The sequence below is a fragment of the Anthonomus grandis genome, chromosome 2 (genome assembly GCF_022605725.1).
Source record: "Anthonomus grandis grandis chromosome 2, icAntGran1.3, whole genome shotgun sequence".
Lineage (NCBI taxonomy): Eukaryota > Metazoa > Arthropoda > Insecta > Coleoptera > Curculionidae > Anthonomus > Anthonomus grandis.
Window position 1 is genome coordinate 11,165,264 of NC_065547.1, and position 24,856 is coordinate 11,190,119.

At 33.4% G+C, this 24,856-nt stretch overlaps 1 protein-coding gene across 1 annotated transcript; it reads right to left on the minus strand.

Moving 5' to 3' along the window:
- Positions 1 to 4,549: 4,549 nt before the first annotated feature.
- LOC126750297 (zinc finger protein 711-like) lies at positions 4,550 to 23,431 on the minus strand. Its single transcript, XM_050459868.1, has 7 exons — positions 22,633 to 23,431; positions 22,342 to 22,579; positions 21,995 to 22,291; positions 17,730 to 17,993; positions 17,482 to 17,673; positions 5,245 to 5,419; positions 4,550 to 5,186 (listed from the first exon to the last, which is right to left on the minus strand). The coding sequence occupies exons 1-7, from the start codon at positions 23,192 to 23,194 to the stop codon at positions 5,055 to 5,057; spliced, it is 1,860 nt and encodes a 619-aa protein (XP_050315825.1). The 5' UTR covers positions 23,195 to 23,431; the 3' UTR covers positions 4,550 to 5,054.
- Positions 23,432 to 24,856: the final 1,425 nt, after the last annotated feature.

Genomic DNA, 24,856 nt, shown 5'->3' on the forward strand with positions numbered 1-24,856 from the left:
GCACACTTCTGATACGAAATGACAAGTGACATTTCTGCAAGTCGACGAGCATAACGACTGAATTCTTCTTCTTCTGTTTCGGGTGTCCAGCACTTGATGGACCTATGGTCCAAGCGACTTAGGCAATTTCAACCATGTACTGTTCCCTCTGCTGAGGTCTATACTTGACTGGTTTGTTTTAATTAATATAGTACAGGGAGACAAAACCATTCCAAAGGACTGGAAAAAACAAATAGTCATGCCACTTGTAAAAGAGGGAAAGGATCCAAATGAATTCAGCAGCTATAAACCGATAACATTAAGCGAAAAAGTAATTGTAGTTTCATAGACGTATCACCGGCATTCGACAATGTTTCCTTAAATATATTACTTAGCTATCTGGATCAGCTTCGAGTCAACAAAAAAATAATCCAACTAATAGAAGGTCTTCTACTAAACGAGCAAATTATAGTAAGTTCACCAACAACAAGAGAAACCTCTAGGCCAAGATAAACTAAAGGGCTAATGCAGGGCTCAGCATACTGCAGCTAACCCTACTGCTCTTTAACATATACAGGCTATGCTAAACGACTTTAACAGATAAAGTAAAAATCTTACAGACAACTTAGCATTAATAATAAGAATCAAGGATATAAACAGAGTCAATCTGTGGCTGCGAAATCATGGACTGAATATTGCAGAACAAAAAACCATGGTAATGATATTCTTTGAAGTACCTCTAAAAATTACCTTCAGTCAATAACAAAACTACAGAATGGGTGTCACATTATAAGTACCTATAGGTATAAAGGAAATAAGTATAATGAAAAGTTTAACAAGGGTTTGGTGGGGCAGTGAACCTAAAAGCCTATTAATATGCATAAAGGAATAGTAAGAACTCATTCAGATTATGGAGCCTAAGCCATGTTTAAAACCTCCAAGGTCATTTGGAACAAATTAAATATAATATGAGCATTACACTTGGCTTCAGGCTTCATACAATCAACACCAAAGGGCAATACTTTCAAAAGCAGGGAAAAGTATACTAGAGCTGAGAAGAATATAGCTATGCTTAAAACTTTCCTAAAGCGACTCAGTATTTAAGAATCTACACTCATGCAACTGCCAACAGAGATCGTGGTATTGGAGAAAATACACTAGCCATTATTGAAAGTCTAAAGATTAATCTATCACAAAAATTCAAGAGTCAAGATTACTCCCATGCTATGAATTCCCATATTGCCAGCAAACCCAAACTGTTAACTTAGTAAAATTTGCGTTGTAATAAACGATGGACTAGAATGCAATACTTATCATATTAAGTTGGCTGAGCTTTTTGATGCAATTGTTAAGCTCCCAAATAAGTAGAGTTCTGGTTCAGATGGTATTCCCGCCAATCTTTTAAAAAACTATGTCTGTACCATAATTAAGCTACTTTGCATGTTCTTTAACTTGTCTCTTCCAACATCTATTTTCCCTACTTATCGGAAATCTAGCTATTTAAAACCTACTGATGACCTTTGATTCCAATCACTCTGGTTCGACTAAAGTTGGAATCATCAGGTCTCTGTACAACCGAGCTGAAACCATATGCAATAACGATGCAGATTTTAAGGCGGAAGTAGCACTTTTTACTAAAGATCTGCAGCAGAATGGCTATCCCAAAAAACTTATCCAGAAAACTATCCAGAGATCGATGGCGAAGGAAACCAGAACCAAGCAAGAGGATGAATCAACTGGGCTTCTCGTAATCCCCTATATAATAGATACATCCGAAAAAAACCGACGAATTGCTAAGAAGTTTAATCTAAAAGCCGCCTTTAGATCTGGCAATACAATAAGAAGTTCTGTTTCCAAAACAAAGCCAGATTCTACAGCAGACACCAAAAACTGCATCTACCAGATCCCTTGTGAGTGTGGCGACTCATATGTTGGCAAAACCAAAAGACCTTTGGCAGTTAGGACCAAGGAACATCGCAAATGGACGACCACTGGAGAAGTAGCCAGATCAGGCATTGCCTAACATGCTTGGACAAACGGCCATAACATTCACTGCTCTGAAACAAAAATCCTAAGGAAGGAATCACACTGGCGACAAAGGAAATTTCTGAAAGCTGCCTACATAACGCAAAACCAGGGCGTCTTCAGCCAACCCAGTGTGGGGGTTCCCAACATATGGAAACCTCTTCTAGCAGACGCTCTCTTCACGCATCATCAGAATTCACGCCTCATTGATTCCATCAATCATATATATGGGATATTCCCAAGCTGTTAGATTCTTTGATTAGTCATAAGTTAGCCTGGGATGTAAGACGAATAATAAACATGGAAAAACATGGATTTGTGTATGGGAGATCCACTGCCACTAATCTTGTGCTCTACCAGAATTTCATAAGTAATAATCTGAAACACCACAAGCAGGTTGACTCTGTCTATATATACTTTCCAAAGGCGTTTGACCCGGTCAATCATAATTTGCTTTATGCAAAACATGAGGCTCTTGGTTTTGTGCTGATCTATTAGGATGGATCTGAAGTTTTTTAACAGGTCGAAGTCAATATGTAAAATTGGGTTTTTGTATCTCAGACCCAATTAAAGTTTCCTCTAGTATCCCGCAGAAATCTCATTCAGGACTAATTTGTTTCATATTATTTTTGCTGGACCTTCTGATGTGCATTACCAGTAGCAAAGTATTAATGTTCACGGATGACATAAAATTCTTTTGCCCAATAGAATCAGATGGCGATTGCCTACTTTTGAAAGCAGATCTAGGCAGATTCCAGCAGCGGTGCATCATAAACAGGATGTATCTTAATGTCTCCAAATGTAGCATTTTTTCTTTTTATAGGGGAACATTTACTGTAAATGACTACAGGTTAAATGGCATCTCTCTCTCAAGACCAGACAAAGTTAAGGATCTCGGTCTAACTCGATTCCAAACTCTTTTACACCACACTCCCACAATATGGTCGTCAAGGCTATGGCAGCCTTAGGATTTATTCAGCGTCTTAAGGTGGGTCTTCCAGTAATTACTATAAAGATTTTGTATTGCTCTTTGGTTAGCCCTATCGTAGAATAGTGTTCTGTAGTGTGATCACCATTACAGCAGAAGTTCATTAGAATGGGTGCCTCTAGAATGGGTTTAGTTAGAGAGAATTTTACTTATGAGGAATTTTAGTTCATACTCAAACTAAACACATTGGAACATAGGCAGGATATGCTCAACATGTGTTTTCTACATGGTGTGCTTAATTCTCTTATAGATTGTCCGGAGATTCTGAGCAACATAAACTTTAATGTTGCGACCAGGCAAAATCCTCACTTTCATCTTCAATATATATATACCTTTCCATTCAACATTTTATGGGCAAAATGAGTCCGTTACAAGGATTCTGCATAAGGCAAATAACTGAACTTTAGAAAAGTGTTGCCTTTTTGATTCATCCTGTTGCTGTCTTAAGAGTATAAAAATAACTTGTGATGTTTTAAATACTGTTTGATATTTGACCTCTTCTTTTAATCTAGGTATTTTACGATTTTATTTAAATTTTAAAGTGTATGTGATGTTTTAGGATTTTAAATGTACTTCATTGACGAAAGGACTGTACTATGCAAGACTTGAAATCAAAACCATCGAAAAAACCATGATAGCATATGTCAACGCATAAATAGAAAATTGAAAAGGTTGTAGACAGTATTTGAAAATTGTAAGTAATTGCTAACGCAAGTAAGAAAATTGTAAAAAACGAATGTACCACACTACTCAAATGGGCACTTACCGAATAAGACAGTTGTTGTCCTCTTAACGGGGATCCCCTTAGTTGCAGTCCAGGCCACCATCACACAATGGTTTTTAAACCGAAAATTAATTAAATTGATTGTAACAATTGACTTAATACCGACACCAAACATTTACTTGTTTTCACCGTCGTTGCTTTCGTACAAGTGCTTCGACCTTGCACATCGTGCCCAGATAATGGGAGAAAAATGCGGTACATATTCCGCGCGAAATGGAGTAAATTTTGAAATTAATTATGCATTAACAGCATATACAAAAGTAGGAAAGACATAACACTCCTCACTAGAATGAGATCTAATTATTGTCTGACCCCAATACACCGGAATAAAATAGGAATTAGTGACAACTCCAATTGCGATTGTGGACAATCGTGTACGCTTAACAATATCTTGTTTGGTTGCACCATAGACCAAATAAATTGCAATATAAGATATTAACTTGCAAAACTGGAAATGACACGCCGAACAAACGCGTCTTAGCTTAATTAAATACACAATTAATTATTGACATCATCAAAAACAATTTAACACTATAATCGAAGGAAGAGAAAATAACAACGCGAGCGAATATAAGAGCATGGCATGGCATTATTGCTTAAACTAGGTGCAACATCATATTTCATACCATATAATCCTTACAATTTCCCCTTTTAAAGTCATCATGAGAGGCATGGATTTGTTCCAGATGTGCTGATGAGGCACATTCATGAAAAATGAGAAAGAAGAAGGAACAGTTACAAATTACGTTTCTCTACGCAAGAAAAAATATATAAAAACTGACAAAAAAAACGTTTATTACCGAAAAAAATAATACCTACATAAACATATTTAAAAAAAAACAATAAACTCTTAATAACTCAATAAACTGAAAAAAGAAATGTTTCTAATAATACAACTTCAACAAAACCTTTAAACATCACGTTTTACTTAAAAAAATACAATTTTTCTATAAAACGATTATAGGAATTGTAGGCATACACATTAATTCACTTTTTACAGGCTGTTCCGAAATCCTCAAGTGATTTGATAGCAAAGATACAAAAATACAAATAAAAAATTAATACCAATGATTCTTAAAGGCACTGTCATTCTATTTTATATGACCTAGAAAACCTTATATACAGGGTGTTACTTAGAAGCTACTGATAAAATTGACACAACCATGCTACTTAATACCGGCAACACCCTATATAATAAACCAGACTGAAAGATGCAAAATTCCAAAAAAAAATAACTAAAAGAATAAATAAATCTTAAAAAAGTTGGAAAACTACTAATCAATCGATTTGTGGCTTTTCTTCCATATAGTAATGACAAATATCTTTGGCACTTAACAAACGCTCATGCGTAGCTTTCATGTGATAAATGAAAGACTGCCCTTGGGTAATTCTGTATGGGCACTCGGGACACTGAAACAAAAAACCGACTTTCATATTGAATAAGAAGCACAGAGAGAAAACTCCTCACCATATAAATTCCATTGGATCCCTTACTATGGGTGTCAATATGTGCCTTCATGGACATTAGCCTGTTTGTAGCAAAACTGCACTGGTCACAATGCAGTCTCGGCACCCCATGGTTTCTCTTAATATGCCTCTTTAAAGTAATCAAACATTTCGATTTATATTTACATTCTTGGCACCTAAAAGTCCCAATTAAGTGAAAATATTCATAATTTTATTGGATTGTTAGATGGAAATAAGAGGCTTTTGATGATTCTATAAAGGGTTCAAATCAGAAATATTACACCTTTAAACTTTTTAATAGCTTAATGCAGGTGTGTAATCTAAATGTCTACTTAATATAACGTTAAATTTTGAAGTTGAAAAAATAGATGTTGTATGTGTTACACTAAATTTACATTTAGATCTATGTTATCTATTTCACCCTTTTACCTTTCAAAGAGAAATTTGGACATTAACAATAATCCTGAAAAGTTTTCAAGTTACATGAAATTTAAATCAAAGAGTAAGTAAGGTATTCTTGGAGAAATTAATTTTAATAATATAATACACAAGGGTGATAAGGAGGTGGGATTATCAGGGTGTTTTTGAGTTTCGTACCAACAGTGAGGAGCAAGTAAGAGTAGCATTAAAAACAAAAGCAAAGTGTTGATAGGAGCAACGTGGTATATCTATAAAGGCTGTGCGAAATAATATATTTCTAAGTGAGATAAAAAATGCTGTGATTTATAATCTGGCTCTGTTCATAATGTAAAAAATTATAGGACTATAATTGTTCTTAATTCATTGGCTAAAATGTTCGAATTTTTGCGTTGTAACAAAATAAAAATCCATATAACCCCCCAATGTTATTAACCAAGAAAAAGATGGTTTTGTTAGTAATAGGCCAACAGTTACCAATTTATGTGTGTTTACACACAAATTTTACAAGCAACTGATAATAAACAACAGTTAGATGTAATTTTCACAGATTTACGTTAAATATAAAAACGTATTAATAACTATTATTATTATACTGGATGTTAATCGCTTAATTTAATATTGGTAAGAGCCACACTAAACAATAGGCCAGTGAGTCGTTAGCCTAATAAGTGGTGATAAGATCCTACAATTTACAATGGAAATTAAAAAGTGAGAAAACAATTAATTAAAATAAAAAAGGCAGAAGCGGATTATTTTAATAATATATACAAGATAATATTGCTATTGACTCGAAATCATTTTAGATAAAACAAGGGTGAGACCACAGAATAAACGATCTCACAGAAGCAAAGGCTTGCGTCGGCTCCTTTGTTACATTTCAAATAAGATTTTTTTTTTGTTAAGGCTTATATTGGTCCTTGCTTTTTAGAATAATTATAATAATTATTATTTTTATAAAAATTGTTATTTGACAGTTTTGATACACGATAGAGGTGTAGCTTAATATACTTTTAATTTTTTTTTGGAATGGAATTTTTGTTTTAGTTGTTTTGATAATGGTAAATAATATTTTCCTTTAGTACGGCACTATAGCTGAGAAAAAGTCTGCTATTTGTGGGATGTTAATATGTTAACAATATACATATACATATGTACATAGGTACGTATTTTTAAATTAAATTTTAGCTGGAAGGTTTATACGCAGGTATGTTTTCTCGTATGTTTTAAACACTACACATTTAAGAGTAGGTATCATCGGCTTTTATATATTTATATATAAAAAGATATATGTTTGTATTATTATATACATATGTAGGTACCACACATACGTCCATATTTTATAAAGGTATTATACGTTGTATAGTCGCCGTCCATTATGATAGTCTGGAACAAAATATAAGATTTTTAAGGGTTTTACTACTACTATATTATGCACTTGCATGGGTAAACCAGTCCATAAAAAGACAGATAATTGAAAATTAAAGTCATTAGTCTTTATCACATAAAAATACTGTATACCTAAATCAACCCTAATATTTTTATATATGTACAATGTTATGTACCTGCACGTATGTACACATACATAGATACATATGGTTTAGGTATATACATATTGTTGTCAATATTTCATGTAAAACGCGAACCACAAAATTTCCCGTCTTGACCACCAGAATAGCGCCACCGTCGCTTCGCTCGCCGGGCAACGAGTGAAACCCGGTATGGCAAGATTCAGCTTGTGATCGCGGCGTAAAAACATTCTTTTATAATTTTTGCTGGTCAATTATTTTTCTTTACAATAAAATTGGATTTTTGTAGTTAAATCGTCATTTGTGATTATTTACATTTTCCTATTTCTAATATCAGAAGTGGGATAAGGAAGAGGACTTTGAGTGCTTATTAATAATTTTAAAATGAAAAAAAAGTGCAAGTTCGGGCCGTTCGCGAAGACAGGATCCACCTCCTGTACAAGTCGAGCCAAACGCGTCAACTTCTGGAGTTTTGGACGGGGTACTAGATTCCATGCGGCGGTACATGGACTCAATGCAACAAGTGGCATCTTCAGTGGTTACTCGGTTGGAAACATCTACCCCTTCGGACGAACCCCAGGGGAACTTTCACTTCGGTAGAAGATCTGAAGAGATCAAACTCTCTACGTTTGATCCTAAAGAAGATGATGTCCGAGACTGGATCACCGATGTGGAAAGGGCACGAGAAATGTATGGCTGGGATGACTATGAAACGATGCACCGAATTCCACCTTATCTTGTGGGAGAAGCATTCCAATGGTTTAAACAATGGAAGGTTCCTGACAGACGATGGTCTGGCTTTAGTATCGAATTAAGGTGTTCTTTTCCAAGAAGGATTGATTTTGGAATGAGGTTTGAGAAGGCAGCTGAATGTAAGTCTAATAATTTTCCATCTTATGCCAGTTATGCAAGAACCAAGCTTTCGTATTTGCACCGTTTAAATAAAAACTTTACTGATATTGAGCTTGTTAGCATAATTTCCAGGGGTATTGAGTGTGAAAGGGTGCGGGATGAGGTTAAACAAGCTCAACGTCAAACTGTTTCAGAATTAATTTCTTTGTTATGTGAATTTGATGACTCGGGCAGAATTCCAAATAACGCTAAACGTAGTCATAATAATCGTGAGCTTTCAAAAAGTTTAGGTGGCCCTCGTCAACTTGAAAGAACGCCTGATAAGCGTTGTTATGGTTGCGGGCGCCGCGGCCACTTAAAGCGAGATTGTTTTTCTTCTAAATTACTTCAGACTTCAATAGCCAAAGACGAACCGCTAAGAAAAATAAATAAAGTTGAGAATTGTGGGTTCTGTAAAAAGGTAGGGCATTCCGAGAATAACTGTTTTGCAAAACAACGTAGTCAGGGTCGAGGAGAAAAGTCGATTAAATTTGTATCGTCAACAAATTGTTCGGATTGTGTGACAGTTATTGTCGGAGGAATTCCTGCTGACGCCTTAATAGATACGGGATCGCAGTTATCGCTTATTAGTAATGTTTTGATTAACAAATTACAGTTGCAACCACGTATTTGTTTTGTGCCCGCAAAAACAGTAAACTCAGAGGTTAAAATTACTGAAAAAGTGACATTATTAGTTGAGTTCCCAGATCTAACAATTGAGTCAGATTTTTATGTTATCTCGAGTATGAATGACCCCCCATTAATAATTGGCACCGATATATTAGATAAAGAATTTATTACTCTTAGGCGTGAACCATGCGGACAAATGATGTTATCTCGCAGGGAACCAGCTTTGCTTAGGCAAATAACTAGATCTGATTCTATTGAAAATTATTTATTAGACGTTAGTCCTAAAGAGCTTAAGGAATTAATTTTTAAATTTCGTTCACTTTTTACCACCGGTGTTTCCTGTTCAACAGTTTTAACTGGTGAATTAAAAATTCGTTTAGAAACTGACGTTCCAATAAGGTATCGTCCTTATCGCCTTTCATATTTTGAAAGACAAAAGGTTCGGGAGATAACTGATGAATTGCTTCAAAAAAACATAATTCAGCCTTCATGCTCTCCATATGCAAGTCCTATCCTATTGGTTACAAAGAAAGACGGGTCTTTTCGAATGTGTGTAGACTTTCGATCACTAAATCGAATTACTGTAAAGGATAGGTACCCTTTGCCGAGGATAGATGACCAAATTGATAGGCTTCAAGGTCATAAATGGTTTACTTCATTGGATATGGCAAGTGGATTTCATCAAATCCCTATTGAAAAGGAGTCCATAGAGAAAACGGCATTTGTCACTCCCGACTCTCAGTTCGAATATTTAAAAATGCCATTCGGTCTAGCCAACGCTCCAGCTGTTTACCAAAGGGCAATTAATAAGGCACTTTATCCTCTTCTTACCTCCGGCCTGGTGTTAGTATATCTTGATGACGTCCTCATTCCTTCATCTGATTTAAACGATCATTTTTGTATTTTACAGCAAACATTTGAGTTATTACAAAAAAGTGGTTTTCAAATAAATTTTAAGAAGTGCAAATTTCTTCAAACACAAATCGAGTATTTAGGTCGTTTAATTTCCGAAAAAGGTGTACAACCGAGTCCCTACAAAGTCGATGCACTACTAAACACTAGTGCTCCTACCACGCAAAAAGAGGTGCGCCAGTTCCTAGGGTTAACTGGGTATTTCCGAAAATTTATTAAAGATTATTCTCGAAAAGTAAAGCCTATTTCAGATTTGTTGAAAAACGGGGTTGTCTTTGAGTGGACCGACGAAAGAGAGGAAATTCGTCTTGGACTTATCGCTTTGTTGTCAACTTATCCTGTGTTATGTTTATTTAATCCAAATTTACATACGGAGCTGCACACAGATGCCAGTCACATTGGCTATGGTGCAGTATTATTTCAAAAACATGATAATAACCTTAAACCTATTGCATATTTTAGCCGTTTAACTCAAGGGTATGAATGTAAATATCATTCATACGAGTTAGAAACTCTGGCCGTTGTTAACTCGTTAAAACATTTTAGGCATTATTTAATAGGCATAAAGTTTACTATAGTTACTGATTGCAATGCTCTAAAAGTAACTTTTTCAAAAAAAGATCTTAACCCCCGAGTCGCTCGGTGGTGGATTTACATGCAAGACTTCGATTTTGAAATTTGTTATAGAAAAGGTACTAACATGGCACACGCGGATTATCTGAGTCGCAATATACCTAGAATTGCATTAGTTATAGATCAAAAACACTCATGGCTCGCAGTGGCGCAACGGGCAGATGAGCAAACTAAAGACTTAATTGAACGCGTTAAAAGAGGGGAATTAGATGAAAAATTATATAAAATTCATGGGGAGCACTTATATAAAGTCGTGAATAACCCCGATGGGTCTTCAATACAGCGGTTTTTAGTGCCATCTGCCTATCGTCTACCATTATTACAGCTTTACCATGATGAAAACTGTCATGTAGGAGCTGAGAAAACTTTTGAGTTACTGTCTCAAAATTTTTGGTTTCCAAAAATGAGAAATTTTGTAAATAAATACTGTAAAAGGTGTTTAACCTGCTTAATACAGAAACAACCTCGTTTACCTACTCACGTTCCTCTACACTCAATACCTAAAGGAAATACCCCGTTTGAGACGATACATTGCGATTATTTTGGACCTCTTAAGTCATCAAATAATTTTCGATATATATTTGTTTTAATAGATGCCTTCTCAAAGTTCTGCTTATTAATACCAAATATCGAAATAACCTCAGCACTATTTAGAGAAAATTTAGTTAAGACCATCTCGCTGTTCGGGACACCTAAGAGGCTAATCACAGATAATGGTACATTCTTTAATGGCGCAAGTAAACAATTTCTCGAGGAATGGAGAATTAACTTCCATCTAATAACACCACACGTACATCGTGCAAATGGACAAGTTGAACGGTATATGTCAACCATTGCAGATATGTTGCGCATAGAATGTCGACATAATCCCAGTTCTTGGAGTGAAAAGATATGGAAAATTCAGTTAGTTGTTAACACCACGAAACAGAAATCCACCGGATTTAGCCCATTGCAAGTATTACTTGGTCGAGAGACAGCTGTCCCAGTAGTTGCAGCCCTTCTGAATGATCTGGCAATCAACCAAGTTCCCCCCAACAGGAAAATTTTAAGAGAGCGAGCAGCTAGAGCTCTTGCAAAGAATGCTGAGAAACAAGAATCTGGCAACAAAAAGGCGCTACCAACATTTAAAATCGGTGATGTAGTGGTCCTCAAAAGAACAGCTAACGAGCGTCACAAGCTTTCTCCACCCTGCAAGGGACCTTACGAAGTTGTTGGCGAAAAATCACAGGGAAGGTACCTGTTAAAGGGTGTCTCATCACTGCTACGAGACACGACGGCAGCGGCTGAGCATCTTAAGATTTGGTCCAAGGAATGGTTTCCCGAACTCTGTGAAGCCATGATTAATGGCGACGATGATAATGCTACTCATGAGGATTAGCCATTGGCTATAAGTCTGTATGGTATGATAAATATTTTATTGACTGGTTAAATTAAGTTGTCAAAGTTGGCACATTTTTATGATGTCACATTGATACTGGTTGTTTGTCATAATTTGTTAACATTTGATATATTTATTAATGTTATTTTGATGTCACGTTGGTACTGAGATATCAAAGATGACACAAGAAATCTAACATTTTTGTTTAATGTCACGTTGGTACTGAGATATCAAAGCTGGCACAAGAAACATTACTTATTATTTTGATGTCACGTTGGTACTGAGATATCAAAGCTGGCACAAGAAACATTACTTATTATTTTGATGTCACGTTGGTACTAAGATATCAAAGATGACACAGTTAATCATATCTTTAATTTCTTTTCCTGATTAATGATACGGGTGTTCAAAATAATATTAAATGTTCCTGCTAAGTCAAAACAGCCGTAAAGAGCAAGTAAAAAAAAAAAAATAGTGGTAAAACACACAAATGTTTAGATTACGGCCTCTTAAGAGGAGTAACACGAGCTTGTAAACATACTGAATTGATAAACAAAATTACTAATGTTTATTTTATTTTCTCCAGGTCTTGCACCTACATACATCAAATTAATCATTCTCCGTCTCCGTCGGACCTCGAGGACGAGATCCAGTCAGGATTGGCCGTGTTGTCAATATTTCATGTAAAACGCGAACCACAAAATTTCCCGTCTTGACCACCAGAATAGCGCCACCGTCGCTTCGCTCGCCGGGCAACGAGTGAAACCCGGTATGGCAAGATTCAGCTTGTGATCGCGGCGTAAAAACATTCTTTTATAATTTTTGCTGTTCAATTATTTTTCTTTACAATAAAATTGGATTTTTGTAGTTAAATCGTCATTTGTGATTATTTACATTTTCCTATTTCTAATAATATATGTTTATTAAATTAAACAATGTTTATTCTGTATTTATTTGCATGGCACGACAAATTAATTAGGGAATATTCTGAACTTTTCAAAGCTTTTAAACAACCATAATAATAATGAATAATACATAATAATGTAACTTTTCTATACCTACTTTCTTTTATTATTGTTATTGCTCACCTTCTCATAACCCTAGGAAACGAAAATAAACTTTTTCCAGCGACGCTTTTGGCAAAACAACCCCTATACGCACAAGAAGTTGGCATTTTAGTGTTTTTTTTTTTTAAGTTTTTAGCACAACACAAATGGAAGAAAAAACAAAGTCACAGAGTTAAACTCCAAAACAAGGTAATGTGTAATAATTACTTAACAAAAATAAAATAAAAAACGGCAAATTACAAAATATCGCCAATATACACACTAACGCTCGTACTAATACACTAATTATGACCCGATACCCCACGTGGGCGACGACAGTTGTACCCGTTAGAATGGGGGTAAATGGGAGGAGCCTGAACGAAAAACCGGTTCGGTAAGAAGAGCTAGCCTTCGCTTCTGTGAGATCGTTTATTCTGTGGTGAGACGTTATTTGTAATGCATTTGCAGACCATTTTACCACAGTCTTAGTTGACTTCAAACAGTTGTCCTAGATTCTTTCGAGAGCCTAAAGGATGGCAAAGAAAATCGAACCAGACAATATCCCTTCTTTTCTACCTAAAGTTTTACAGGAAAATGAATTTCTATTAAAACCTTTACTACACATCTTTAATTGGTCTAAAATCTAAAATATTTCTAGATTAATGGAAGAAGGCAAAAGCATGCCCAATTTTTAAAAAAAGGTTATGGTATGTCTGTTATAATCAAGCCGTCCAATAGCATCCATGATATACAAATATATCTACACATCCTTCCAACACAGAATATCATTGCATCAACACAGTTTTATGAAGCATAAATCTACTATTATGTATACCGATTTCGAAAAGGCTTTTGGCAGAGTTGATTTTAATATGTGACAAACTTGACGAAGGATCAATCTTCACTCAATCACAATCTCACTTCACTCCAATCTGATTAAATTGTTAAGGAATTATCTCTTTGAAAGACAGCATATCGTAATTATCAAGGGCTATAAGTAGTGTTGTACCTGGTCAACTGACCGAATTGCACATTAACGGATGTGGCTGTGAAACATTGTTCATGATTGAAGCGTCGAGCTCTATTAAAAAACTTCGCAATAGATAAAAAAATTAAAATCGTTAAGGAAGTTTGTTGAAACTATTGAGTGGAAATAAGAAATTTGGCCACTTAACACTAAATTTCAGCAGTGAGAAATAATAGGCCAAATCTGAAGATAATGAGGAGGATGGATTCACTAGAGGATTAGGTTGACATAATCTTCATTTCTCAATTATTATTTTGTTTTTATGCCAAAAAATTGTTTATTTCTTTTGTCACTAAATTATACCAAAGAATGTTTTAGTAGAAAGTACTGTTTTTCTACCTAGCAAAGGTTTCTTTATTTTTTGTTAGTTATTTTTAAGGAGTTTTTTAATAAGTACAAGTACATAATATAAGACAAAGCATGTAATTTTAAAATTCCCGCCGCAAGTTTCACATTTTTCGTTCGGATAGTGCGGTTATACACGCCGATGTGGTAAGCCAAGTTTGAATGCTGTTCTCTTGGTTTTGTGCATTTTTTAATAAAACATCATTTTTCAAGGTAAGTTTTTTCTATCGTTGATATGATATTATATACTCTAATTTTTCTTCTAAAACTAGTATTACAAAAACAACCTTTACATCAGATTTTGGGCTATTTTGTCGACATTTTATAAGCAAGTTTACTTTTGTAGGTTATGTATGAAGGTCACAGTTAAATTTAATTTTGTATTGTAGATTGTGTTCCACCTTCAGACAGCATGTTTGTTCCACAATCAGACAGTGTCTAATTGTGGAACACAACGCTTGTTTGGAGTGTTGTTGAAAAAGTAATTGTTTTTGTAAAAATTTAATTTATATTTCAGGGAAAATGGCTCGAGGACGTCAGCGATAAAGGGCAATTTGATGAACAATCCATGAGAGCTGCTGTTAGAGCAGTCACCGAAGAAAAGATATCTTTAAGACAAGCAGCTGAAAGATACAATTTAAAATTTCACACGGTTTATGAATATGTAAAAAGGCAAAAACAGAATCCCACCAAAGAGATTAAAATGGCTCCAAATTATGCTTGTAGAAAAGTTTTTTTCTGAAAATCAAGAAAAAGCCCTAGCCGATTACGTATTAACTTGCTCAAGAATGTGTTACGGACAAACCGTCATTAATATCAGAAAACTGGCTTATGAAATGGCAACTATTAATAATTGTAAAATTCCGGAAAATTGGCAAACAAACAAGGAAGCTGGACGCGAATGGTTCCTTGGATTTATGTCCAGACATGCAGAATTAAGTCTTCGCCAGCCGGAAGGATGTAGCCTCTCCAGAGCGACATCATTCAACAAACACAATGTTGGACTTTTTTTCAAAAATTTGGAAAAAGTGTTTCAGAACCATTGAAATTTTTACAGCGGTTCAAGAATTTATAATTTAGATGAACCTGCCACCACAACCGTCCAAAAACCGAAAAAGATTGTTGCTCAAAGAGGGATCAAGCAGGTCTCTTCCTGCACGAGCGCCGAACGAGGTTTACTGGTCACCACTTGTTGTAGTATATCAGCATCCGGGAATACAATACCACCAGTCATGATTTTTCCACGAAAAAAGTTTAATCCTCGAATGACTTAGGGAGCACCGCATGGTACTTTGGGATTGGTTTCCGATTCTGGATGGATGACTGGTGAATTGTTTCCAAGCGTTGTAAGGCACTTCATTAAACATACGTCCAGCACAAAAGAAAACCCTTCTCTCCTAATTTTTGACAATCACGAGAGTCATCTAACGATTGAAGGAATAAATCTAGCCAAGGAAAATGGAGTGATCATGTTGACCTTACCGCCACATACTTCCAACCAGCTGCAACCATTAGATGTCTCGGTGTTTTTTTTTTCGTCTAAATCATTCTACAATACTGCCTTACAAACATGGCTTTTAGAGCACCTTGGGATACCTGTTTCTATTTTTGATATCGCTGGCCGTGTTGCTTATGAATTTGAAAAATCGATGACACCCGCTAATATCAAACTCGAAAAACTGTGATTTATCCCTTCGATAAATTCATATTTACAGATGACGACTTTGCAATGAATAGCGTAACTGATAGGAATGTGAATGAAAACAATGAAGAAGCTCAACGACTTATGGATCCAAATCAACCATCAACATCAAAATGCATTGAAGGAAGTATAATGTCGGACTCCTTAGTTTCAGTATCAGTTAGTTTAAACCCAACACCTACACAAAATCACAAAGAAACTTTCGTAAGTCCACAACAATTTAAAGAATACCCAAAAGCTAAAGAACGAAAAAATCAGAGAAATAAGAGAGAAAAAGCTAAAAGTATTATCGCCACGGAAACTCCAGAAAAAATCGCCCTAGAAGCTAAACAAATGATATTGATTTTGTAGGAGAAATCGATCCACCACCACTTCTAGATAAGCTTAATAAAGAGCCAGAAATTGGCGATTTTATTTTGATAGAATTTATGGACAACAAGAAACAAATTTATTACATAGCTGAAGTGTTCTGTAAAAAGGATAAGGAATGCGAGGTCAAATTTTTGAGAAAGTCCGTTAAGTATAATAACAGCTTCATTTACCCCGAAATAGAAGACGTCTCATTGGTATGTTTGGAAAACATTAAGATGGTGTTACCAAAACCAGCACATGTGGGAACAACAAAGTGGCAACAATCTTATTTGAAGTTTGAAGTAAATTTTTCAGCTTTAGAAGTTTAATTATGACTTCATAAAAACTTGTCAAAGTCTGTAGATATTTAAGACCTCTTTTTAGCCTCTAATTTTATTCTGTATTATCTGTATCTGTACTAAAACTGTGTACTCATCACATTTCATTTAATTTTTTAAAATTAAGTAACCAAAAATCTTAGAATTTTAGTATTAGAAGTGTATGTGCATCTTATGCATTACAACAAGTTTATGATTCTTGATGTATGTAAATACTTAATGAAAGTTAACATGAATAAATTTTTTACTATATGCCGATGACATGAAAATCTATTATCAAATTAAGAATATAACTGACTGCACAACTCTACAAACCGATACATTATCAAATGGTCCATAGACAATAATTTTTATTTTAATGTAAAGAAGTCTACAATTCTAACCTAAAGCAGAAAATAAAACCGTATTATTTATGACTACTCAATGAATAATAAAACTTCATCTCGCATCTTACAAATTAAAGACTTTGATGCAGGATTAACCTGTAGTTTTCGTGTTACCAAACAGAACTTATAAAATGTATGGGTTTGTTGTTAGGAATTTCAAAAGCCCCTCTTGTATAAAACAATTCTTTTTTTACCAAAATTTTGGTATTAAATCAGCAACTCTTTTGTGGCAGAAACGGTTTAGAATCTAGATTAGTTAATGATGCTTAGTTTTTGGCAATTTTACCTTTTAATGTCTTAAGTTATCAAGATGAACTAGAACTTTTTTTTCTATACCTTATATAGCCTTAAACAACTGTCAATTAGGTTCAACCTTGTATAATATATATAAAACTTAGTTTTTAGCAACTATAAAATTGTTACTTTAGCATGCTATCTGGCTCTTTATTGTTAAGTATTTTCCATTTTTGTTATGTTTAATTATTTCTGTTTAGGTTATCCTTTTTCTTTTTACTTTGTAATTGAATTTATATATTGCAGTCATGCTGTTAAGTGCAATAAATAAATATAAGTTTGCAACTATAAGAGCCTCTTATTTCAACCCAATAACACAGTAAAACTTAATACGGGTCCTATTTTCAATTTAAACTTACTTTTGCCATTCGTCTTCGGGCAAATTCAGATGCACTCGGACAATATGAACTTTCAGTCCGCTTTTATAAGTGAATTCTTTATTGCAATGGCCGCAAATGAACTTCGGACATCCCTCGGAGTTTCCGTGCATGCGGCGCACATGATAATCCAGATTTTTCTTGTAAATTGAATTGAACGAACACAGATGACATCTAAAAATAAATCGCAGTAACATTTGTTTTTAAAATGTTTAAGGTGGTTTTTTTACTGGTGAACTTGTAGTTGATCCTTATTGTGCATCCTCAGGTAGTGCCTGTCGAGTTCTCTACCAGTTTTACTTTTGTAGGAGCAAGTGTCGCACATAAAAGGTTTTATTACTGTACCATGGATGTATTTTATATGATTGTCTAAATATGTTTGAGTTTTTGTGACGAATTTACACAATTTACACGTAAATACTTCTGTCGAGTGGGATTTCATGTGTGCCACTAAACGGTCCTTGGATATGGTTGAATAAGGACATAATGCGCATCTGTAAATTAAAAATCATTTTGTTTAGTCTTAAAACGAATTTAATACATTTGTTCTTTAAATAAATTCTATTTTAATTACTTGATTTTCTAAGAAGGAATTTGGAGAGTCACTTTTTTAATGTTAAAATATGTATCCAATTAACCATAGAAATAGAGCAATAGACCTAATTCAACTCAATGTATTAGTGCTCATGCCAAACAATATTAAAGTCATATAAAAACTTGTGATAAGAAAGTTAAATGGCTATGGTCCATTTGCACATAAATAAAGGGTCTTGTAAGAAAATTGGGACTTAAAAGTTAAGGAGAACCGGAATCTATCGCAAATACTTTTTAACTCCCTGTAATATACCACATTTGTTGCATTCATTAATTCAAATTCCATTTAAGAGCCATGCAGATGTAAATTAGTGTTCAGTGTTTTTAAAGCCACAGAAACTATGTGAAATAAGTAGTACAAAGATTGAAAAATAAAAATAGTAGCGGCATAGATGAAATACCCTATAAAACTAAAATATATTTTACGCTATATTAATTAATAACTCCTTAAATATGGAATATTCCCAGAAGCTCTTTTAAGACCTTGTTTTAAAAAAGGGAATAATTAATTATTCGTTAGATTCTTCCAGGCAGTTAAAAGAAAAAATACCTTTAAGAGATTCAGAAAGACTTTCAAGTTCAAGATAATTTATTCCAGCACAACAATGTATATTCAAGAGAGCCAAAAATCTTGCAAAATAGAGAAAGAAATATTGTTTTTATCAGTTTAAACAACCTACTGAAACTGAAAGTGTAATTTTAATTATGATCATGCTAATAGTACTCAAAACTCAAAAGTATAATGAATTTATTAGTATCATATTAAAATGCAATAGATGTTATAGCTCCGTTGGGAACAGTTAAAATAATTAATCCTCAATATAAAGTTTGTGTAAAGGAATGATATTGTGAAAACTGCTACTAGAAATATTGATGTAAGTTATAATAGAATTTCATGTATAAAGAAGTGTGCATGTATTTCGTTTCGTCGTTCTAATAAAATTATTAATTATCAATACAAAATCAACAATAACAAACTCAAGTCAGTTGATACAGTTAAAGATTTAGGTGTTCTTTTTGATACCAAGCTAACTTTTTTGCCGCACATTTTGGATATTAGTAACAGGAGTATGCGTAGTCTTGGTTTTATCACTAGAAATAGTGTACATCTTTCACCTTATTGTTTCAAATTACTTTATTACTCTTTGGTACGTTCCGTGTTTGAGTATGCGTCTGTAATTTGGTCCCCTTATTATGATTCTCATATTGAACGCCTTGAGGCTGTACAAAGAAGCTTCTTAAGATCCCTTGCTTATAGATCTGAAGTTAATATTTTTCGTAATTATTAAATCGACTATAATGCTATCAGTGTCCAATTTAATATCCCTAATCTTGAAGTCAGACGGCATTATTCTGATGCTTTAATGGTTTATAAGATCTTAAATGGTTTATATCATTTTCCTACCATCTTGGAAGCAAGTCCTTTTAACACCTGTCAAAGAAGGATCAACTTCTATGTTTCGTTTACCCTTTCATTCAGCCAACTATGGGTTTTTTCTCCACTGACTAGGACCTTGCGTTTCTTTAATGAAAATAGTTTGGATCCATTTTCCGGCGGCTTACGGTCATTCAAATCAAAAATAAATAATCTTACACTTTAACCTACGTTCCTTGGATTGTGTTAAGTTTTTAGCCCTGTTGATGATTGTTTTTTCAGAGGTTTTATCTTGGTATATTTTTTTTTGTAAATCTAGTATTGTATTTATATTGTTATATTGTCTAGTATTTTGTATTATCTATTTTATTTTTGTAAACTGGCTCTGCCGTATATTGAAATAAATAAATGAATAAATAAATAAATAAAAATAATAAGGGATGAAAAGAGAAAGTACTATTAAGATAAAATATAAGGAAATAGGGGAAATCCAGAAGAGATGTGGGAAACCCTGCAAGAATTTATACCAAAAAATAACCAAGTGGTGAATTTACAGGAAGTGGACATTAACTGTGAAGTTATTGAAATGGAAAATAATTTATGCAACAAATTGAATCACTATTTTATAGTTTTATAGACAGAACGAAATTCTATTAGATCTAGACAAAACACATATTGCAGAGGACTTAGTAAACCAGGATCGTAATTTGGACTGTAGATGTTCTCCTTTTAATTTAATTAATTATACAGAACTTTCGTTCAAAGTGGCGAATAAAACCAGTCCTGATGAAATTGGCCTAAACAAATACAATATGTTGCCAATAAAAATCAAAACAATAGAAAGTATAACTTGTAAATATCATTTAATTGTAAATTTAGTATATTAAACCACTTATTTCTGAAAATTTTCATATTGGTTTGTCTAATTTTTAAATCTTTTTTTTGGTTTGGATAATATACATATGTTTCTGGTAATTGTATAGGTGACAAAAACTATTTATAGGTATTTTATATTAAATTACTTCTTCAATTTTTCTTTTTTTTTTTGACTAAATAGACAGTTTCAACTACATGGAAAGAATAATTTAAACTGCCCGCTGAGAATTTTAAAGAACTTACTATCTGAAAAAATGTTCCTTAAGTTCTACCAAGCAGTTGAAGGTAGAAAAATTACTTTTAGGAAATTCCTATTAGCTTTACCTACGTACCTGCGAAAAAATAAATTTTTAAGTGTCTGAAAAATTGTAATTCTTCTAGGCAGTTAAGGACAGAAAAATCTACTTTTACAAAAATCAGAAATGATTCAAGTTCACGAGAAAAATTAGTTAAAAAAAAATAGTGTAAACTGCCTAAAATTGAAAAAAAAAATATTATCAGTTTAAGGCAGTTATTACTTTTAAGAAATTCAGAGTGGCTTTTATATTTACCGGGTTTTACCAAAATTTTTGCAATGGCAATGAGCACAAGATTGATTAATTTTTTTGACTGTTGTAACCTCTTTAGTTTTAGGTTTCTCTAAAGGTAAATGAACCACCAAATCGCTAGCTTTGCATTTGTTGGTCAGATTCTTGAACACCTAGAAAATGGTAAACTTGCCCTTGAGAGGCTCTTGGATCTGTCCAAAGCATATGACTGCTTGCTATAGGTTTGCTGATCCAGAAGTTGGAAATGTATGGTGTTAGGAGTAATATAACAGAATAGTTAAAAATGATATATTAATACAGAAGACAAATAGTAACACTCTTTAACACAGTTACAATCTTGTTTTGTATGAAATGATTAGTGTTAAACAAAGAAAAAACAAATGTGTTAATGTTTAGAACAAAATAATGTAAGATACTACAGATACCTTTGCAAGTGGAATTATAGTTTTATAGATTGAAAGTTCATTGAAAACTGTACTTTGCAAATTTCAAATCTATTTTAAAAAATGGTATTCTTTTCTAGCGAAGGAATAATATGTTACAAAATATGTTTATATAATACAAAAATGATTAAGAATAATCAAGAAAATGGGCTATTTAGAGAGCTGAAGATCAGTATTAAAGAGCATGGGTATTATGAGTATATATGCAGTATACATTTATGAATTCCTTATGTTTTTCCACCAAATTAAAAACTTCTAATAAAAACCCTCTTCTCTAAGTGATAATCCCATTAAGAAATTTAAATTAGATATTAAGAAATCATTAGTTAACTTAGAACCATATTGTTTAAAAGATGTTTGTATAATAGCAGTATGACTTCTTTCATCATTCTATTTCATGTACTGAAATAAAGAGCTTAATTAGTATTATTATTATTCATTATATTTTCACTGAAAATCCTTAATAATGATTTCTTGTAATTTAATAAATTTAAAACCAACCAAAGGCACTTGATTAGTTTCCCATGATATTATGCAAAGCCTCATTTAATTTAACCATTTTCACTGTTTCAATTATCTGTAATAATTCAATGAACTTAAATTGAAAATATTCTATTGCCTCTAATCATAAGTTAAAGCACTACTAACACTTTACTTACTTAAATGAATTTTCCAAATTAGAATGCATGCTCCTAATATGGTTCTTTAAATTATGCTTCCTAGCAGTTTTCAGTTCACAGTAAGGACACTGATGATATTCAATTTCATCTGGATTTTTATGCAATATCATGTGGCTTTTTAATTGGAAAAGGTACTTCGACTGATAAGGACAATGTGGACACTTAAACCAAATAATCTGACTAGGGTCTGTATGTAACATGTTATGCCTATGGAGATTTCCTCTAGATTTCCCTACATAGAGGCAGTGTTTGCATTTAAAAATGCTTAACTTTGGGCTAAAAATGGCAATATATAAACCTTGATAGGTAATGTATAAATTACTTACACCCCTTTGGTTCTTCTTCTTTCTTTAGGTCTTAGTTGAGGTTCACTTGCCTGTACAAAATTATCAATAAACATTTGTTCTTTTCTTGTAGTAGATATTTTCGTTACAGATTTACCAGTTAAACTTGCCATATATAAGGCTTGCTTTTGTTTAATTACTTCCTCAGTCTCACTGTGAGACTCATACTTGAATTCTGTATGCATACGGCCTTGCTCTACATCAGTCTCATATTTTACATCTGTAAGTAAGCCAAAAAAAAATCTAATGAGCTCAATATATAAAAGTACTTACTAGCTTCCTCAACTGCACTTGTGACCATTTGACTGTTATTGGTTATGTGAGTTGTAGCTGGGTAGCTATCATGATCAGCTGGTTCTATTTTTACAACTGGTACAAATATATTTCTATTCATTTCAGAAGAGGTGTTTCTTGACTTAGATTGAGGAATGTTTGGAAAAATATCATTACTTTTTACAACATTTTGGCTCTTTGTTGGACGTCCCCTTTTACGTACAGGTGGTGGGTTTGGGATGACAAACTGGTGGTTGTCCATGTTCTTTGGCTGTCTATTGCTTGCTCTCTTGCTGGAACGTTTTAAGACTTCCTTTTCTAATATTACAATTAATTCTTTACCTTCGTCCTCGTCATCCGGTATATCGTCCAACTCTTTGGGTTTGGCCAGTATAGATTTTGGAAAAAATTTAGAGGCTCTTGAATTCTGGTTTTCATCAAATTTATTGGGACCCCTTGGCATGTACAATGATAAGTTGGGAGACTCCACTTTTTCGATAGTAATAGAGGCTGAATCATCGTCAATGTAGTTTAGCACCAGGGTCTCCTCTGCATCTTCCATACTTTTTTTTTGGGAATATTTATTTAAATTAGGGCAGTGCAAAGCATATCACATAGAACAGCGTGGGTAGGTATAATTCGCCTAAAAAATACGCAGACACTTGCGTAGCGCATGGTGCGATGATAAAAAGGGTTTATGATAAATAAATCATTGTAAAAAGGGCAAATTAGTTTTGGAAAAACTGAAGAACCAAAACGTAAACAATTCAGCAGGACTTATTAGTTTTGACATTTGCTGATTGTCATCGTGACATTCGTGACGTTTATATTTGACAACGCCCACTTTTTGCGATGTTGCCAGAAAAAATTTAATATATTCCTAAAAATTACATACAACTAGAACATTGTTAGATAAATTAATTTAAAAAATATTCAAATTTTTTTTTCAAATTCAAATTTCTTTAATACCACATCAATTACTAAATCTAATACAGAGGTCATTTGTTAATATTAACGTAAATGAGAAGTTATTTACTAAAACATAAATGGAGTAAAATTGATAAAATAATAAATACTAACATTACAGTACATAAATAAAAAATAAAATAGGTAAACATGTTAAAATGGATAAAACCATGGATAGGCGTTACAACTAAGGGAAAGAGAACAGTCATATAAAAAAGAAATAACTGATTATTATCTAAGCAAATTATTCCTTAATATTATAAAATTACTTTCAAGGAACAATAGTTCTCTGATCTTCGTTGGTACTTGAATCTACATATTGATACAGGCATTTTAGTAGGGAGACTTTTTATAGTGTTAATAACTTTTATGTCTTGGTAAAACAAATGCATTCAAATTGACACCAACTTGAAGAGCTTCTTGTTCACGAATGGGAACAACTACCCCAGAGGTTGATCAGAAACTTTAGATCAGAGCCAGAGGAGCGCATACTCACTACTAGGAATAGTTATTATACTTTTTCAAATTTGATTTTTTTATTCCTAAATAACATATCCGACGCGTAAATAACAACACCTTCATCAGTTTGACGTTTTCAAAAGAGTCAATTTTTGATAAATTATCGTTTTAAATTAATTTTCAATGAAAATAAGGCATTGTAACGTTCGCAGCTACACGATCGGCTTTCATTCTGATCGGGACAAAAGAAAAAAAGAGAAAAAAAGGTTTTTAACTCTTTTTAAGGCTCGACAGTAGACCACAGATGAGTATATTAATATATAAGTATGAATAACTTTTTTTTTATTCTTCATGTATTTTTTGAATTTTATAATATATCAAAAACCGTTTCGCATAAATTACGTTTTTTTTTGGTTTGTGCAGAATGAACATAGATTTCGAAAGTGGAAAGAGGTATTTGATTACATTAAAAAAGGTTAATATGTATGCAAATTGTACTTTACTAAAAAAGATGTCAGGATATATCACAAAGTAATTGATTCTGATGGTAGTATATAATACTTACCAGACACGAAGGCAACTTTACGAAGAATGTCATGCTTGAAAATGCTGAAAATCGCATTCTAATTATAAGTAATAATAATAATCTTTATTCAGAAAAAGCTACATAGATAAAATAGTACAAAAAAAAACATTAGATGATAATTGTTAATCGTGCTTCCATTGCATTTCCAAAGAACAACAATCGGTGGTATTAATTGTGTTTCATAACAAGGTCGGCTCGTGTTGGTTGTTCAAG

Coding starts and splice junctions, on each gene's coding strand:
- LOC126750297 (XM_050459868.1), bottom strand. CDS start 23,194: ATGGAAGATGCAGAGGAGACCCTGGTGCTAAACTACATTGACGATGAT. Junction 17,674..17,729: donor GATCAACTACAAGTTCACCA/GTAAAAAAACCA, acceptor ATTTATTTTTAG/ATGTCATCTGTGTTCGTTCA. Junction 5,187..5,244: donor GATCCAATGGAATTTATATG/GTGAGGAGTTTT, acceptor TTTTTGTTTCAG/TGTCCCGAGTGCCCATACAG.